This window comes from Sylvia atricapilla, chromosome 28 (genome assembly GCF_009819655.1).
Source record: "Sylvia atricapilla isolate bSylAtr1 chromosome 28, bSylAtr1.pri, whole genome shotgun sequence".
Taxonomy (NCBI): domain Eukaryota; kingdom Metazoa; phylum Chordata; class Aves; order Passeriformes; family Sylviidae; genus Sylvia; species Sylvia atricapilla.
This window is the reverse complement of record NC_089167.1, coordinates 4,242,179-4,260,196: the sequence shown is the minus strand read 5'-3', so window position 1 is coordinate 4,260,196 and position 18,018 is coordinate 4,242,179. Positions and strand designations below refer to the sequence as shown.

The 18,018-nt window shown below is 54.0% G+C and overlaps 2 protein-coding genes across 3 annotated transcripts in view; both read left to right on the top strand.

Annotated features, from left to right (window-relative positions):
• Positions 1-18,018, top strand: part of PEBP4 (phosphatidylethanolamine binding protein 4) — a 75,903-nt gene that overhangs the window by 30,495 nt on the left and 27,390 nt on the right. For both annotated transcript variants that reach the window (XM_066337027.1, XM_066337028.1), the window contains one exon: positions 8,589-8,687. In XM_066337027.1, the coding sequence (XP_066193124.1) occupies positions 8,589-8,687 (99 nt within the window). The remainder of the gene's footprint in view (positions 1-8,588; positions 8,688-18,018) is intronic.
• LGI3 (leucine rich repeat LGI family member 3) overlaps positions 7,393-18,018 on the top strand; it is a 228,735-nt gene continuing 218,109 nt past the window's right edge. Inside the window, 1 exon segment of the mRNA XM_066337026.1 lies at positions 7,393-7,408. The gene's annotated coding sequence lies outside the window, so the exon portion shown is untranslated.

Genomic DNA, 18,018 nt, shown 5'->3' with positions numbered 1-18,018 from the left:
CCCCTCGGTGGCCTCGGGGGCGGCCTCGGCTCCCTGCGGAGGGCTCGGGGCTGCCCAGGGGTCGCGGTGTGCTCGGGAATGCTCAATGAGCCGGGGGCGGTAGGAGCTGTAGGAAGGGGAACTCTTCCCGATCTTCTCCTCAATAGGAGTCAGGCCGTGGATTTTCTCTTGGAGCAGAGCTGGCTTTTGGTGGCTGTAGGGTCGTGAGGATTGTCCCGTGTGCCCCTGTCCACACTGGGCAGAGCCAGGCAGCTCCATAGGGCGCTGTCCAGGGCTGATCCCAGTGGAGCAGGGGATGGGGCAGAGGCTGGGGAAGCTCCTCAGAGCCCTGTGTGCTGCTGTGAGATTCCTCACAAGGACCACGGGACATCTGCTGCGACAGAGGCCACGTTCCTGTTGTGGGCCGTGCTCAGGGCACTGGAATTTCCCACAACCAGGGACTGTCCTTGTCCCCAAATCCTTCTCCTTCAGAATCACAGGATGGTTGAGGTTGGAAAGGGCCTCTGGGATCACTGAATCTGAGCTGTGCCCAGTCCCCACCTTGTCACAAGTGCCACATCCAGGTTCCTCCTTGGACACCTCCAGGGATGGGGATCCAAACCTCCCTGGGCACTTCCAAGGCCTGAGCACCCTTTCCATGGGGGAATTCCTGCTGCTGTCCCCCCTGAGCCTCCCCTGGCCCAGCCTGAGGCCGTTCCCTCTGCTCCTGTCCCTGTGCCCTGGGAGCAGATCCCAAATCCCCCCGGCTGTCCCCTCCTGGCAGGGACTTGTGCAGAGCCACAGGGTCCCCCCTGAGCTCCTTTTCTCCAGGCTGAGCCCCTTTCCAGCTCCCTCAGCCCCTCCTGGGGCTCCAGCCCCTTCCCCAGCTCCGTTCCTCCGTGGCCAGTTTGGGACTCGTGTGTCAGTTGTTTGGCACCATCCACAGCCCCAGTCCCAGTGGGAATCCAGGATTTTGACAGTGGGATAATTCCACTTGCGCTGGAGCCTATGAAAATGCTCTTTCTTTTCACAGAGCAGAGTCTAAGCCAGAAGAGAAGAAAACACTCATTATTTCATTTTCCTCAGTATTTTTGTGTGCTCGTGGGATTTTAATGGTATTAATTATTATTTAATTTGTGCTTTGGCAATTTGTTTGTGCTGAGCTATTCTGGTGTTGGAGAGCCAGCAGTGCTCAATCCCTTTTGCATCTCCATCCATGCTGCCACCCTCCAGCCCCTCTTCCCAGGCATCCCTGCATCCCGCATCCCATCCTGGCCCATCCAAAGCATCTCTTCCTCATTGTCCACCTCCTCCTTTATTTGATGTTCTTTGTAATCTCTGGCTACCAGACCCCAGCTGGGAAAATCCAATAAGATCATCACCTGGAATGATGACATGGAGGAGCTGGTGCCTCCTGGGGCTCCTGGTTCTGGGGCATCCCTGTGCCCCATCCCTGGGGCCAGCATCCCTCTGTCTCCGTGGAAACATCCCTGTATCCTCTCGCAAACATCCCTGAATCTCCATCCCTTCATCTCTGTGAGCATCCCTCAATCCCCCTCTCTCCATCTCTACACATTCCCAAACCTTCTTCCACCCAGTTCCCACAACATTCTTCCATTCCATTTTTCCATGTACAACGTCCTTCCATCCCCAGGAGAGAATCCCTCCATCTCCACACAGAGCATCTCCCACTGCTGTTCCTCCAGCTCCTCACGGGCACCATTCCACGTCCACAGGAGCATTCCTTCATCTCCTGTTCCTCCCTTCCTGTCCCTCCGTGTGAGGATTCCTCCCTTCCCGTCCCTCCGTGTGAGGATTCCTCCCTTCCCGTCCCTCCATGTGAGGATTCCTCCCTTCCCATCCCTCCACATCCGCAGGACCATTCCTCCATCTGCATATGAGTATCCTTTTATCCAAACATCCATCCCCATCTCTCCATTGCATCCCATTCCAGCCTTCCCCATCCCATTCCAGCCTCCCCCATCCCATTCCAGCCTCCCCCATCCCATTCCAGCCTCCCCCATTCCATTCCAGCCTCCCCCATTCCATTCCAGCCTCTCTCCATCCCATTCCAACCCCTCTCCATCCCATTCCAGCCTCTCCCATTCCATTCCAGCCTCTCCCATCCCATTCCAGCCTCCTCCATCCCATTCCAGCCCCTCTCCATCCCCATCCTCACATTTCCCAGCCAGCCTCCCTCCATCCCCCTCCATCCCCGCCACTTCCCCAGATAATGAGAGCGAGTTTAAAAAACTTAAAGCCTCTTCGTGCCCGCGGTGAGTGACACAAATGGAGTTCATATTTAATCATCTGTTAACTCGTTGTCTATTATAGCTCTTTAATAGCACCAGAGATATTCTTAATGAAGCATGATTTAAGGTATTTACAGCTCTAGGACCGACAGACATCACTCACAGTGTGCAGGTAATGAGGCGTAAAACAGCTCTGGAAACCGTAAAAATGGGAGAGAGAGAGCGAGGAGGGAGAGAAAGCAGGCGAGGAGTTCGGAGCTGAATTGTTCCAGGGTTTGTTTTAAAATGTTTAGGCATTTAAAGTCATTTCAGCTTCGCCGAGGTGTCTGGTAGCACGGAGTTCAGCAATTCCCAGCGCTGAGAACCCCTGGATGCCAGGAGGGGTCTGGCCCCCCGATGCTCCCGAGCTGAGACACCTCAGCAATCACGGGAGGGAGCAGGGAAAAAGCTTTTGAGGGTCCCCCGGGGCCTTGTGGGTGCACGGGAGCAAAGCCTGGCATTTCTGGGTGCATTTCCCCCTTTGTTTTCCCACTTGGTGGCACAGCCACCTTTGCTCATGGAGGGGACACCGTGACCCTTCCCTTTGCCCGCCTGCAAATGCCACCTCTGTGCAAGGCTTTTTCTTATTTTTTTTCCCCTCAGAAAAAAAAGAAAAAAAAAAAAAATTTAAAAACCCCACCAGAACCCAAGCCAAGTTTTGGAAAATAATTTGTGACGGAGGTGCCATTCTGCATCAAAATATTGTGTAGAGAATGTCAAATGTCGCCAATCCATGTGTCCCCCCGCGTGACAGTAATTGGGCTGGACGGCTGCGCTCTGCCACCGCGGCCGCTCGCCGCCTCCTCCTCCTCCTCCTCAGCCTCGGCTCGGGAGATGTGTCGCTCCCCGAGCCCATCCCGGCTGCGCTGCCCGCGGAGCGCGGCCGGCCGCGGTGTCCCCAGCCCGGGGACGCGGAGCTCATTAGGCTCCAGTGGCGATAAACAGCTCCCGGGGAAAAGGGGGGCGCGGGGCGGCGGCAGCGGGCAGCTCTCCGGATTTGGGACACGCGGCCCCGTTCCCCGGCGTTTCCCCCGTGAGGATTTAGGTGGAATGCTCTCGGTTTGGGGAGCCCAAAGCAGAACCGCGGTCGGGTTTCTGATGGAGGAATCACAGCCTGTTGCTGCCCTCCCTTCCCAAAACTGCTCCAGAGGCACCGTCACCTGCATTTCCAGCACCACGGACCCTTTGGAATATTTATCCCACTTTCTGTTTTGTTGGGGGTGTGACACCCCCGTGGCTGTTTTATTGCTGCTCCAATTCGCTAGGAGGGAAAACGAACTGTTCTTCCAGAGCAAACAACCCATTCCTTAAAGCATCCCAAGCCCTTAATCCGGGAACAGACGTCTCACACACTCTCCTTAACCATCCTGGATGAATCAATCCTCATTAGGACATTAGCTGCATAAATATTTGGCCGGCGAGGGGAGCCCCGAGGGAGAGCAGAGGGAAGGGGAAGAGCTGCGGTTGGAAATTCAATGAAGTTCCCTTCAGCAGCAGGAGCCAGGCCTGGGAGAGTCGGGTCAAGCCTTCAGCCAGTGCCACTTGTCCCCTTGGGCAAGTCCTGCGGAGCAGGGTTAATTTTGCTGAGCTATTTTATTTTATTTTTTTCCCGTGGAAGTGGCGAGGCGCAGGTGGAAAAGGAGGAGGTGAAAATCCTTCCCGAAGCCACAACACAAAACTCGGTCGCAAACAATTTCTTTGCCGCCGAGGAAGGAGCTGGAATTTCTTGTCTCTGGCGAGGCAGCAGCAGCAGAATTGCGAAGCCGGTGCCTGTTATAGAAACTTTTTAGTACTGGGGACAAGCCAAGAAAAAAGCCCAGATTGATCTCAAATCTCAGCTGGTGCTGGCGGCGCTTCCACCTCCGACTCCTTGCACTGGTGGGACGTGAGCTGGACCTTCCAAGCATCCCTGAGGAGAGCTGGGATGATGTTTCCCAGTGTTCTGGGGATGCTTCCCAGCTCCCTGCCCAGCCAGGAGCTCCTGCCCTGCTCTGGAAGGTGGTTTTGGGGTAGATTGAGGGTTTGTGGTTTATAGTTGAATGAACCCAGCTTTTCCCTGCCTGCATCCCGCAGCCCATCTCCACTGGGACCTGCCTGGATCGTGTCATGCCATGAAAATCCTTCAGACAGGATAATCCAGGCTGTGGCAATGCCAGGCTGCAGCTCCTGGGGAGGTGAAAGGTTTTTTGGCTCAGATATGATCACAATCTGCCTGTGCCATGATTTCCTTTGGCACCCAGGGAAATTCCTTAGGAGCTGTCAAGGATGTGGGTGGCAATGGGGCAACTGGAAATTTCACCTCGTGCCTTGAGTGGAGAGGGGCTGGTGGAACATCCCCTGCTCCAGGTGGGAAGGGATAAGGAACAACTCTGAGGGATGGGTGAGCTGCGAGGATCCAGACTGGATCTATCCAAACCTGATCATTCCTCGTGTTGGGGAGCAGGCGCTGGGCTGGGCCTGGCCGGGGCTTGGCCCATCACCATTCCTTAGTCTTGGAGTGGAATTCCTACCGCAAAACTGGGCACCATCCATCCCCCTCCTCCACAGAATAAAGCACATTTTAATCCGTTTTTCCCTCCATGCCCTGGATAAACCGACTCCAACGGGATAGACACACCAACACGGGACACTCCAGGGCTCCTCCAGCTCCGTGCCCATCCCAAACCGGGCACCCCTGGCAGGGCAGGGCTCCGAGGCGCTGCCGAAAACGCCGGAGCACTGCATGTGTGCCGCTTCCATGTGCGCTGGTTTCCAAGGAAACCGCTCGCTCTACATGTGTGTCGCTTAACACCCTGTTTGCTTTCATTTGGATAAGTCTTTAATTCCTGTGCAGCCCCGGCTCGGCGGGATCTGTTGAGCTCCATGTGTATCCTCAGCGCACAAAATCCCTGTCTCCTGCCTCTTGGAAAAGTCTCTGCCTGCTCGGAGCGAGTTTCCTCTAAACCTCTGCCTAATTGGGGCAGCTCATGCTTTCTGCAGGAATAACTGGATATTTTGCTGCTGCTTCCCCTCTAGAAACAATTAGCAGGGAAAACACGGAATGCAGGACTCTTGTCACCTGCCACCGGCTCTGCTGCTCCGGGTGGAGGAACAGGGAAAGGACGCGCGTTCCCAGGGATGTGGGGGGCAAAGCTGGGCTGTGCAGGCGTGGATTTGAGTCCTTGGGAAGGCAGCGGCTCCTGGCAGTTGTTAAATGTTGATTTTAAAGCGTCCTGAGGTGAGGAAGCAGGGAAGGGTGGCCATGGAAGGGTGACCCAGTTGGTGTCACACATCAGCCTGGCGAAGGGAAGGCTCCAGGGAGAGCTCAGAGCCCCTGGCAGGGTCTAAAACGCCTCCAGGAGAGCTGGAGAGGGGCTGGGGACAAGGCCTGGAGGGACAGGACACAGGGAATGGCTCCCCACTGGGAAAGGGCATGCATGGGTGGGACATTGGGAAAGAATTCCTGGCTGGGATGGAATTCCTAGAGGATCTGTGGCTGCCCCTGGATCCTTGGAAGTGTCCAAGGCCAGGCTGGAGCACCCTGGGCCAGTGGGAGCTGTCCCTGCCCCGTGGGTGGAACTGGGTGGAATTTAAGGTCTCTTCCCACCCAACCCATTCCACGACAGCGATAGGACACACCGGGTCCTGCACTCCAGCACCTCCTCCATGGCCTGGGCCGAGCAGGAATGAGTGACAAAACCTTTGGGGGTGGTTTTTTCCCCAAAAAATTTTCATTCTCAGCAACCCAAAGTGGATTTTTCTTCCCTCTCCTCCTTCCTCCCTTCCCTTTGCACAGCAAGATGCTGCCTGTTCTTGTGCACTGGAGGAATTTTCTGATCTAAAGCCACTTTCCTCCTCTCCCAAAATCCCTGGGGCTGGTTCATGCTTGTAAAGCTGAGCAGCTCCCATGTCACTCGGGGCTGGCTCCCGTCTGCAGCCCTGACAGCAGCTAATGCTGTTAGCCTGTGTCGAGGAGGGATTTCAGCATTAAAACCCCCCAAAATCACCACACTCGGGCCGCTCTGCCTCTTGCAAGCAGTTCAAAACCATCTCTGCCGTCGTTTGGGGTGCCTGGCACGGCGCAGGGACGTGGCCCAGGGGTTTGGAGTGGCTTTGGGGGGCTGCTGCAGCCTCGGGAGCGGCGCAGGAGGAGCAGCCGGGATTAACTCGGCTCCGGGAGGGCTTTGCTATCTTTAGGTGGAAGGTGAGGGATTGTGGCTCTTAGGGTGGCCGGCAGGTGAGGAGAGAGAAAAATCCCCGCGGGGCTGGCCCGGCTCAGGGCGCTGACCCCAGCTCCTGTCCTGTCCCCACCGGGGTCTTGCCCCGCCGGCCCCCGGCCGCGTGCGCTGTCACCTTTCTAGGCCACAATCTGTCCCCAATTCCGAGCCTGCTGTTAGCTTCACTTGCACTCTATTCTCGTGTTTGCTGTTATTTTTTAACACCTTTTTTCTTTCCTCTCCTTTTTTTTTTCCCCTCTTTTTTTTTTTTTTGTAATTTTTTTTTTAATTTTTTTTTTTTTTTTTTTTTAAAAGCACTATCCTCTCCCCAGAGCCTGCCTGGAGCGAAGGCATGGTCTGTACAACTGCAATTATTTCGAAGAACAGATGGAGTGAGGAGCAGAAAGTCTGTTAATAGTAATAGAAATGCTACATGTTAACCTGGACAGCACACGATGACAGTCCCATGACTACACGTTCTGTTCCCACCAGCTGGGCTCCGAGCGGAGCCGAGAGATTCAGAAACGCCGAGCTCGGCTCCCCACCCTCCCCAAAGTTAGAGCTCAAATTCCTTCACACTTCCAGCGTAGGGTTTTTGGGTTGTCGGGCTTCTTCTCCCCCTCCCCTCCTCCTCCTCCTCCTTCCTATTAAACGCTGATTTCGGCGCTGTTAAGGAATTTTGCTGTTCCTTCCCTCTTTTTTTTTTTTCTTTTTTTTTTTTTTTTTTTTTTTTTTTTAATTTTTTTTTTCAGCCGGCTGCAGCTGGGAGCGTGGTGGAGGCTCAGCCTTGAGGTCCTGACCTTCATCCTCTGGTGGTGACGCCAGCACAGCCCCTTTCCCACACTCACATCTGCAGGGCTTGATGTAATAATTCCCCACCCTGGATGGTACCAGGCTGGGATTTACGGAGCGGGGCAGCGGCCGCCCTCCCGGGCAGGGCGGGTTGGGATTTTCTCCTCAACTGTTGCAAGCTGTTGGCTTAAATGGGTTGAAATCCGTATTTTCTGGTGAAAAATGGTGCTCCCTGTAGAGGCAGAAACTTCAAGAGGTTTGTGAGAAGTGTGGGATGCCGAGGGAAGGGGGAACAGGGGAGTTTTGCTTGTGGCAACACCCCAGAGGGATTTTTGTCTCTTTACCCCAACCAGAGGTTGGGAAATGGAGCGAAAATATTGAGTCAGCCCCAAGGAGATTTGCACCTCACTATGCAAATCTCTGCCCAGTTTCACAAGCAGCCAGGGGATGTGGCCACAGAGCTCCAGCTAATTCCAGTGGGAATCGCAGGGCTAAATCCCAGGGCCGTTTGTGAAAGGCCAGCCCCCGGGGCAGCTGGAGTGTGGCACCGCTGGCGCCCTGACAGACGCACCTGGAGGTTTTATTCGGATATAGATCCCTTAATCTGAGTGCTTGCGGGATAATCTGGTGCTTGAGGTCCTGCCAAATCCCTGGAGATCAGCAGGTTTTCCCTCCACAGCCTCCTCCAGAGGTCACTCCCAACCCAGCTCCATCCTCATCGGACCAAAATATCCACATGGGCTTCATGCTGGTGGCACCTTTGGGTGCTGGGTGCCCTCAGTGGGGACCTGGGGTGGCCTTCCTGGGGAGAAAGAGTTTCCTGGGGCTAAACCAGTGTTATCCATGAATTCCAGCCTCTCTTTGCCCGATTACATCACCCAGGAGTGATACCTGACCAAGAGGTGCTGGTTGTTGCAGAATCCCTGGAACATTTTTTGGTTAGTTTGGGGCAGAGTTTGGCTCCTCACAGCCATCCCCATGGAGGACGGGGTCCCCAGCTTGTCCCCAGCCACCCCTGGATCCCAAAAATACCAGAGCAGCTGCAATCCTGCGCCTCGGTCGGACATGGTGAGAGGATGGCTGGAAGCAGAGGGAATTCTCCGTGGTGCCTTTTCTTTGGAGGAGGCAGAACCCACATTTTTCCTCTGGAAAGATCTGGGATTAAACCATCCCCAGCGGGTTTGTGGCCTCCTCTGGCTCCCATTCCTCGCTCACCTCCGGGCTGATACCACCAGCGTGCACCTGCTGGGAACGAGTGGAAAAATATGAATTTTGGGGCTTCCTGCTGTCACCCCAAACCCACAACATCTCCGCTCTCCTCTCTTTGTAGAACAAGAAATACGTCCTGGTGATGGTGGACCCCGACTCTCCCAACAGAACCAACCCCAAACACCGTTTCTGGAGGCATTGGCTGGTCACTGACATCCTGGTGAGTCCGTGGGGGTCATTCCCAAGCATCCCTGGAATCCCATGGGATTCAAACTCCTCCCGGCGAAATCCCGGAGGGAGGACGAGTGTTTGCCAGAGAAATGTAAATGGTGCTGGGCGTGTAGGTAGGGAAGTGCTTCCTCAGGCTATAAAGAGCCAGGCTGGTCCAAAAATATTGCTGCTTGAGTTTTTTGGGTGGTTTTTTTTTCCCCCCTCCTTCTCCTGAGGAAATGCTGGGAAAAAAAAAAAAAAAAAAACCAACCAAAAAAGGCTTTGCCAACTCCCCACCACCGGTTTTCTCTGCGGAGACAACACGTCCTTCCAAACAGCTCCTGCTGCCGGTTGGGTTTTGTGGTTTAAAAAAGTGGGTTTGGTGGAAATCTCAATTCCTTTTCTAGTTTTTGACTTTTTTTTTTATTATTAAAAATGGTTTGGGATGAATTTTGTGACACTCTCCAGCACTGTGTCCATGGGACAAGTCCTTCCCCCTGTCCTGGTGTGTCGTGGCTTTGCTCCTAGAAATACTTTGGAAAAGCAGTTTGTTCCCCTCCTGCTTGGTTTTATGTCTTCAGAAAACCGAGATGTTGCAGCCCTAAATCAATCTAACTGATAATCTGGGTACTAAAGCCTAATTAAGATATCAATTAATTTGCAGCGTGCATTTAACAAGAAATATCGCGTCGCTCTCCTCTATTATTCTCTGAAATTACTGCTGAGGGCTCTTTGTACAGCTACCTTAATTAGACTTTTTATTGTTAATGGGCATATTAAGCAAATTAAAACGGGATATTAATACTTACCATGAATTCCATAATTGGCTGAAAAATAGGAAGCATCGGGAATAATTGCGGGAATTTGTGTACAGGACTTGGGGGGTTTTTTTGGTGTTGTTTTGTGTTTTTATCCTTCACAGAAACCCTTCTGCATTTCTAACAACAGGGTCCTGAAAGTCTCTCATTAATTTTAATATTTACCAAACGCAAAGGAGCCCAAGCTCCTGTGTTTCCTTCTGTACACAGATCCTTCGGAGCCGTTCCCTCTTGCTAATTATTGTGGTTTTCCCTTTTTGTTATTTTTTTTTTTTTTGGGAGCATAAAATCCTTTAAGCAAAGAAGGGAAGTGTGGGATTCATACCTCCAGCAACGAATGGAAGGTGGGATTTTTTTTTTCCCCTGGCGTTTGGGTGATGCTGTTTGTGATCTCTTAAGGTCAACAGTTCTGTGTCAAGCCATGAAAGAGGGCGGGAAAAAAGGAGATTTTTGGGAAGCAAGGGAAAGGGTTTTCCCTATCTGCCAGGGATGGGGCTGATCCCAGCCCCAACAATTCCTTAAGCTTTCTTATCACGAGATAAATACATTTATAAATATAAACACACATCTCCGAGCAGGGATTTGGCCTCGATGCTCTTGATGGTCCCTTCCAACGTGAGATATTCACTGATTCCATGCAATATTCTATATAAAACCTATATATTGATATGATCCCTATAATGATGGGATAAATATATCCCCTCTGTCTCCCGTGGGTGTGTGTATATGTATCTCTCCTCTACACACACAGGGACTCGCATAAATCCCCCAAATCCCACAAACGCACAATAAACCACCAAAAAAATCATCCCCATCCCGTGAGGACACCAGGATAAAACCACCCCAGCTCCGTCCCTGTGGCTGGGGGAGCAGTGGGGGGGTCCTGGCACGTCCTGCCGGGGCTGCAGGCGGCATTTTCCCAATCCCCCAGCCCCAAACCTGGGTGTGGAGCCGGCGGGCTCAGCCACATGGTGTCTCGTTGAGATGCAGATCCTTTGGGGGGATATGGGAGTCTTGGCTCCGAGGAGCTTCAGCTGACAGCCTTATTTGCACACTGGCTCTAAAATAACCGTGTAGGCTTTACATGACACCTTCTGTTGCTTTGGTGCAGAGAGGGGCTTGCAAGTGCCTTTCTCCGGGAGGGACGGGGCGGCCGGTGCCGTGCCAGGGGGCTGCCGGAGCCCCCACACCCGCCGGTGCCCTGGTGTCACCCCAGTGTCACCCAGTGTCACCCCAGCACCGAGCCGGCGTCACCCCAGCACAGAGAGAGTGCCTCCCCAGTATCACCCAGTGTCACCCCAGCACAGAGGGAGCGTCACTCCAGTATTGCCCAGTGTCACCCTAGCACAGAGCCAGTGTCACTCCAGCATAGAGTGTCACTCCAGTATTGCCCTTTGTCATCCCATCACCGGGCCGGTGTCACCCCAGTGTCACCCAGTGTCACCCCAGCACCGAGCCAGTGTCACCCCAGTATCGCCCAGTGTCACCTCAGCACCGAGCCGGTGTCACCCCAGTGTCACCCAGCGTCACCTCAGCACTGAGCTGATGTCACCCCAGCACCGAGCCAGTGTCACCCCAGCATTGCCCAGTGTCACCCCAGCATTGCCCAGCACCACTTGATCCCAGCATCAGCCCAGTGCCACCCCAGTATCACCCAGTGTCACCCAGCAGTGCTTGGGTACCAACCCAGTGGCACTGGGGTATGACCCCAGCATCACTCAGTATCACCCAGTGTCACTTGGGTATTGCCCTGCCCCTTACCCCAGCATCTCCCAGGAATCACTTGGGTATTCCCCTGGCATCCCCTCATCATCACATGGGTGTCACTCTGGCATCCCCTCAGCATCCTTTGGGTATTGCTATGGCATCCCTGCAGCATCTCCCCAATATCTAGTGAGTATCACCCCAGCACCCCTGAGGTACCACCCCAGCATCCGCCCAGCATCACCTGGATATTGCCCCGGCATCACCCTGGCATCCCTGGGGTACCACCCCAACATCCCTGGGGTACCACCCCAACATCCCTGGGGTACCACCCCAATATCCCTGGGGTATCACCGCAGTATCCCTGTGTTATCACCCCAGCATCCTTGAGGTATCACCCTAATATCCCTGGGGTATCACTCTGGCACCCCTGGGTACCACCCTGGTATCCCCTGGGGTACCCCCCAGCACCCCTGGGTCCCACCCCAGCCTCCCCTCAGCATCACTTGCGTGTCGCCCTGGCATCCCTCCGGCATCACCCAGGCTTTGCCATCCCCCAGTTTGGAGGGAAGCAGCTCCAAAACGCCACGCCTGGGTGCTGCAGTACTTTGGCACGCCACCAGCTCTGGGGTTTGGCTGGGGATTTGCTCTCCCAGGTGGGTTTTCGGGATGGAACATCCCATCCCCTGGGCGCCGCTCGCCGTTCCTTATCAGCCGCTGCTCCGTCGCCGCTCAGATTGTCAAACACGAGAGATGCTTTCACTCCTATTCAAAATAATTTAAATAAAAATGTTGCTACAAAGTGGAATAATATCTTTTGATGAATGTTTTTAAAGCCCTTTAGGTTTTCATGGTAATTTGCAGTGTAAAATTATTTAGAGATAAGAGCCAAATTAGCTCTTATAGGCGGAGGTCGATATGTCCCGTTATCCATGGAAGCAGTGTTTAAATATAATCAGCCTTTACTCTAATGCAGCATAATTGTTCATTTGAAATAGCTTTTTTTTTCTCTCTCTTTTTTTTTTTTTTTTACTCCATTCAATGAGTCATTAAAATATTCAAAGGATAATGCAGTGAATTGGAAATGAATTTATCACATTATCCTGTACATACTGTAGAGCATCAGGTAACCAGGCAGAGTCGGAGCCGGTTTACAGCGAATCCCCGGTAAACAAGGTTTTCCATTTTGTATTCAGTGGGGAAAGAAAAAGAAGGGAGAAAATACTGCCCTTCAAATGGAAAGCTTTCCTTCTTTATTCCCCCTCCTCGGGGAGGAGGAAGGGGGAGGGCGAGAGCAGCGAATTTGTACTCCACTAAAGCCTCGCCGCTTTAACTTTATTTTTATCAAAATATGTTTGTAACAGAAAAGTCGTTATGGAAACGGGTTTCTGCCAGCCGGGAGAAATCCTGCGCCAGGCTGGAACCAAGCGGGCCCCGCCGGGCGCTGCTGGCACCGCTTGGATCAGCCACCAACCCCTTCCCAGGGCGGGGAAACTGAGGCACGGAGCTGCCGTAGCCAACACCGGGGTCAGATATGGAAAGTGCATCCAGTGTTTTGGGGCAGAGCCGTTCCCACCCATCTCCCAGCCCGGCTTTCCCCGCGCTGAGGTGCAGCTCCCGCTGCTCCAACCCCTCCCGTGGCTCTGTAGGGCGGAGTGGGGACCACACAGATGGGGATTGGTGCCTTTGGGTGCCGAGGCATGGTGGCACTGCTGTCCCCAGAGGTGCTGGCAGCACCGCTGGCCTTCCCCGCGGTGACTCGGGGCCGCATTTGTCACCGCGCGCGGCGTCGCCGTTGATAAACAGGCTCTGGGTTGCAAGTGTCACCATAGAAACAGGTGCTGTCTTAAGCAAACAAGGGCTTTATTAACCTTAAAAATTATGGGGTTTTTGCACGAGGGAAGGATGGGAATGGAGCTGTAGGGCATGGGCTGCTCACCTGTGCCCGTGGCCCTGTCCCCTGGCCCTGGCCCTGTCCCAAAGGGACGTGTGCTCCACAGGAAACTTTTCCTCTGTAGCACACAGAACGCGGCTCCAGCTTATCAAATGCTTGGATTTATCCAAAATCAGAGAGATCAGCTGTTAATTGCTGGCTGCTGTCATTCCTGCTCCTTGGCTGCTGGGTGAAGAGTTGTAGGGACACCTTGGGGACACTTTTGCCAGGCATTCATGATCCAGGTGCATTACCATCCCGGCAGGAGAAAAAAAGTCAGGGCAAGGAATGATTTTTAATCATTAATTGATGCTAAGGGGGTTTAAAATCAGCTTCTGGGTACCCTGCAGTCAGGGGGTCCCACATTTTGGGAGCTGCTGGAGGCGCTGGAGCAGCTTTCCTCGCCTGTGCCATGCAGCATCCATGATTCCCATGGATCCATGGAATTGTGGGACCGCTGATCCCCGCCTCTCTGGGGGGGAGAAGGGGCACATGTAGGAGTTGGTGCCCTGCTATTGTTCCTCCTCGCTGGAGCCCTCTCGACTCGGCTTTTTGGTGATGAAACCAAGGGTTTGAAAGGGAAAGAACAGAGGGAAATGTTGGTTTAATTGATGACTTGGCTCCTCGGAATACTCAGTTCCCTGGTGTGAGTTTCTGTCGCTGCTCATTAATGAAGCCTTTATTAATAAAAGAAATTAAAAAAAAAAAAAAAAAAAAAGAAAAAACTATAATAAGTAAAGAGGCTGCAGCTCAGGGGGAAGTTTTCTTTGCACTCCAAGCTCCTACAGAAGGAATTCTTCCTGTGAGGCTGAAGAGGCCCTGGGATGGATTTCCCATAGAAGCTGTGGCTGCCCCTGAATCCCTGGAAGTGTCCAAGGCTGGACAGGGTTTGGAGCAACCTGGGACATGTCCCTGAGTGGAACTGGATGAGATTTCAGATCCCTTCCTACCCAAATCACTCTTGATTCCATGAATTTCCCATCCTGACAAGTGTTGGAAAGGAGATTCTGTGCCTGGAAGGAGGTTGTGGGCTGGTGGGGATCAGTTTCTTCTCCCAGGTATCGAATGACAGGACAAAAGTTGTGCCAGGAGAGGTTTAGGTTGGATATTGGGAAGATTTCTTCTCTGTAAAGGTTGTCTAGCCCAGGGCAGTGCTGGGGTCACTGTTCCAGCAGGGATTTCAAAGCCATGTGGATGTGGCATTTGGGGACATGGTTTGGTTCTGGCCCAGCCAGTGCTGGGGGAGTGATTGCACTCCATGATCTTAGAGCGTTTTTCCAACCCAAACCTTCCCATGATTCCATGATTCCATCAATCCTGGGGCGCTCTGTCAGAGGGAAGCTGTGTCCTGGGATGCTGAGGGTTGATCCCACTGCAGCATCCCTGCAAATCTCGTCATTCCCAGCCTGCAGGAGCTGTGGAGGACTCCCTGCTCGGCTCTGTGCTCACCTGGAGTGTAATTAATGCTCCCGGGTAATTGAACCCCCAATGCCCCTGGAGAGAGCGGCCGCTGAGCAATTCCCACTGCCACAGCAGGAGCTGGAAGCACGAGACCAGCAATGGCTCTGCTGAGTTTTGGGAATGGCCGTCCCACCGCTGGGATGCAGCAGGGACAGGGAGGATGGAGAGTGTTGGTTGCACCCTTTGGGGAGCAGGAAAAAGGGGGAAAGCATCCCAAAATCTCCCTTCCTCCTGGGAGAGAGGGCAGGGCTGTCCTGGGACATGCAGCCAAGGCTTCACTCCCTGGCTCATCCCTCGGGAATGCTGCTCCCTCCTCCCAGGAGCGCCGGGGTTGGCACGGAGGAGCGTTATAGGGTTATTATTGTGGATCTGTGATGAACACAGTGGTTATCACAGCTCTGAGAAGCTCCCGGGCTGCTCTGATTTATCCACGCCCCAGCCTTGTCCCATGGCTGATCCTGGCCCTGCCATTCCCTAGGGATGAATCCAGGGTGAAGCCGCAGCACTGAAGCGAGCAGCACCCAAAAACCCGCCAAGTTTGGGGGTTATTTGGGATTTTTTTTCCACACTGGCCAGGAGTTGCTCCCTCTGCTCTGTGTCCACAGCAAGGATCGTTATCCAGATGGGAATTCAGGGTTTTGGTTTTTTTTCCCCTCGATGCATCTGTTTCATTTAACATGCAGAGGCTACTAATTTGTCACAATTCAATAAAGCCGAGGTTACAAACACTCTGGCTGCTGTTTATTTAAACGATGGTTTGTTAATTAGCTCCTCTTAACGAGGAGAGAATAAATCAGATACAACCTACCAAAAAAAAAAAAAAAAAAAAAAAAAGGCAGAGAGAGATTTCACAGATTAATTTTGTTTTCCAGCTGAGGTATTCCTGGCAGCCAAGATCCCAATTCCATCCCGAAGTGCTTCCCTGTGCAGGTACAGGTGTATGAGGAGCATCGTGGCTCTGGGATGATGCTCGGTCTTGTGGCATTTCACTCACCAGAGATCCAAAAAGAACTTTTCGTGCTCTTTTCTGGCTCTTTTCAGGCTCCTTTCTGGCTCTTTTCTGACTTTTCTCTGCGGTTGGGCTCTGTCCCTCCAGCGTGGTCATGATGGGGTGTGACCCTCTGGCTTGTCAGTTTTCCCTCTGTGTAATCTGAGGAAGTTTGGGATGGAAACAAAGATCAGATGCTGAACAAAGTTGTGCTGATGCAATTGGGAGTTGAGGGAAGGTTTATCCATCACCCTCAGCCAGCGCCGAGCTCCGATCCCGTCGCTGGCCCCTTGGGGAGCGCTCGGCTCCTGTCACCAGCCCGTCCCGCCACCACGGGAATATTTCATTTACAGCCCATAAAACCTGTCGGCGGATGGCATTTCTTACAAACTGTTGCCTGTGTCCCCTGTTTGGGGACACTCACGGGCATCCAGGGAGCTCGGGAGCATCCTCCTGGCCGCGATGGTGGCCGGGGGGGAGCGCCGGGAGCCGGGCGTACCGCGCGGAAGAGACTCCGATCAATGATTAATCGGGCATGTGTGGTTGTGTGGGAGCGATTTGTGTTGGAGGAGGGAACTCCTACAGCACCCCGGTCATGAATCATTTGAAGAGCAAATTTGTGCAGTTACCAAGGGAACGGAAGAAAGGAAGGGACTTCCCTTTGCCGAAATGACTCGCGCTCTGATGCGGCTGAGAAAATCGCTCCAAAAAAAAGATAAAAAAAAAAAAAAAAGTAAAAAAAAAAAAAAAGAAAAGAAGGAAAAAAAAAAGGGAGTCGAAGCTGTGACTAAGCAGCAGAAGTTATGTAAAGTGCTCGCTGGGAAGTGCAGGGGAGGGACAGCACATCCTGCTGCTGCCCACGGCGGTGGCGGGGGGCGGCCGCCGGCCCCCTTCTCGCCTCCCCGGGGAGCGGGGGCGAACCGCCGGCTGGGCTGGGCCGGCTGCCGCCTCTCGCCCTGCCTCGGGCAGCCTCACAAAGGTTGGGGAAGAGCCTCGACGGCCCCGTGGAGTGGGGCAGTGTCGCCAGCTTGGGACCGCCACGCGTGTCCCATCCCTCGGTGTCACCCTCGGTCGCTGTCCCGCAACGAGCTGGTGCCTCAGGAGTTGTTCTGGATCCGGAAAAGGGCGGGGGGGCAGTTTTGGGGTGCTTGGGACCACTCGTTCAGCTGGGATTTTCCATCGGGAACGGCGGGATGTGGGAAGTGATGTTTGCGTGGGGCTCGTGGTGAGGACCTCGCGGTGGCCAATTTGTCACGTCTCTGTCAGGACCGGAGTCGTGGCCGAGGGTGAGACCTCCGCTCCGCTCCCCGGGGCAAGGGCCACATCCTCATTTGGGGGCTCAGCACCCAAATTTAACGGCGCTCGCCCGAATTTGGGGACGCTCATCCAAAGGGCACCAAAGCGCCAACCGCCCCTCCGCGGCAGGGGGTGCGCGGGGCACCTGGAAACACCAGGAATTCGGATTTCCCTCGGAAAAAAAAAAGTTCCCCCGGGGCTGTGCAAGGCAGAGCAGCAAAGGCTGCGGCAGCAGCGAGAGCCGCAGCAGCATCGCCGGAAAGATGCTTGGGATCTTTCCAGCTTCCGCCCGGGAGCCCCCGAGCCCGGCGGGGAGCCGCAATCTCTCCCGAAAAGGGAATGCAGAGGCAGCTGCACGGTGAAGGAAAACCCTCTGCCTGCCCTCCCCTCGGTGCCACAGACACCCGGTGTCTGAGCGATTAGTCACCGCCGAGGCTTCCCTCCTCCACAGCAGAGCCTGTCCCCCCACACAGGGAGCCAGCGGAATGCTTAATTGGAGTTCCTCACACCTACCCGGGGGTAGCCTGAAACGAAGTGACAGCGCCGAGCGAAAAGCGCTGGAGTCAGACCCCGGGAGCTGCGGGTTGCTATGGAGTCCCCGGGTTTGGATTTTAGGAGGAAAGGAAAGGGAAGGAGTCGTGTGGATGGGTACAGGTGGTGGTCCCGGCGGCAGAGCTGCCCGGGGTGATCCCCAGTGGGATGGGGAAGGGGCAGGGTTGGTCCCTGAGGAGTTCTGCTCCTTGGTGGGATGCTCGGCCCCTAAAAGGTGTTTCGTGCCCCGTAAAATTGCCAGGATTTGGGATTGATGAGGAACTCCATAAGGCTTCTGAATCCTGGGGATGGCAGGGGCAGGGATGCTCATCCCTGAATCCTCCTGTAGGGCAGGGAAATTCATCCCTGAATCCTCTGTAGGACAGGGAAATTCATTCCTGAATCCTGAGTATGGCAGGGGTTGGGAAACTCATCCCTGAATCCTGTGTAGGGCAGGGAAACTCATCCCTAATCCCATATGTGGGAAGGGGTAAGAAAAACTCCTTCCTTCACTCCGCAGTCTGGGAGTGGGTTAGGGAAGCTCATCCCTGCATCCCGTGAGTGGAGAAGGGTAGGAAGGCTCCTCTGTGCCTTCCCCGCACGAGGAAAA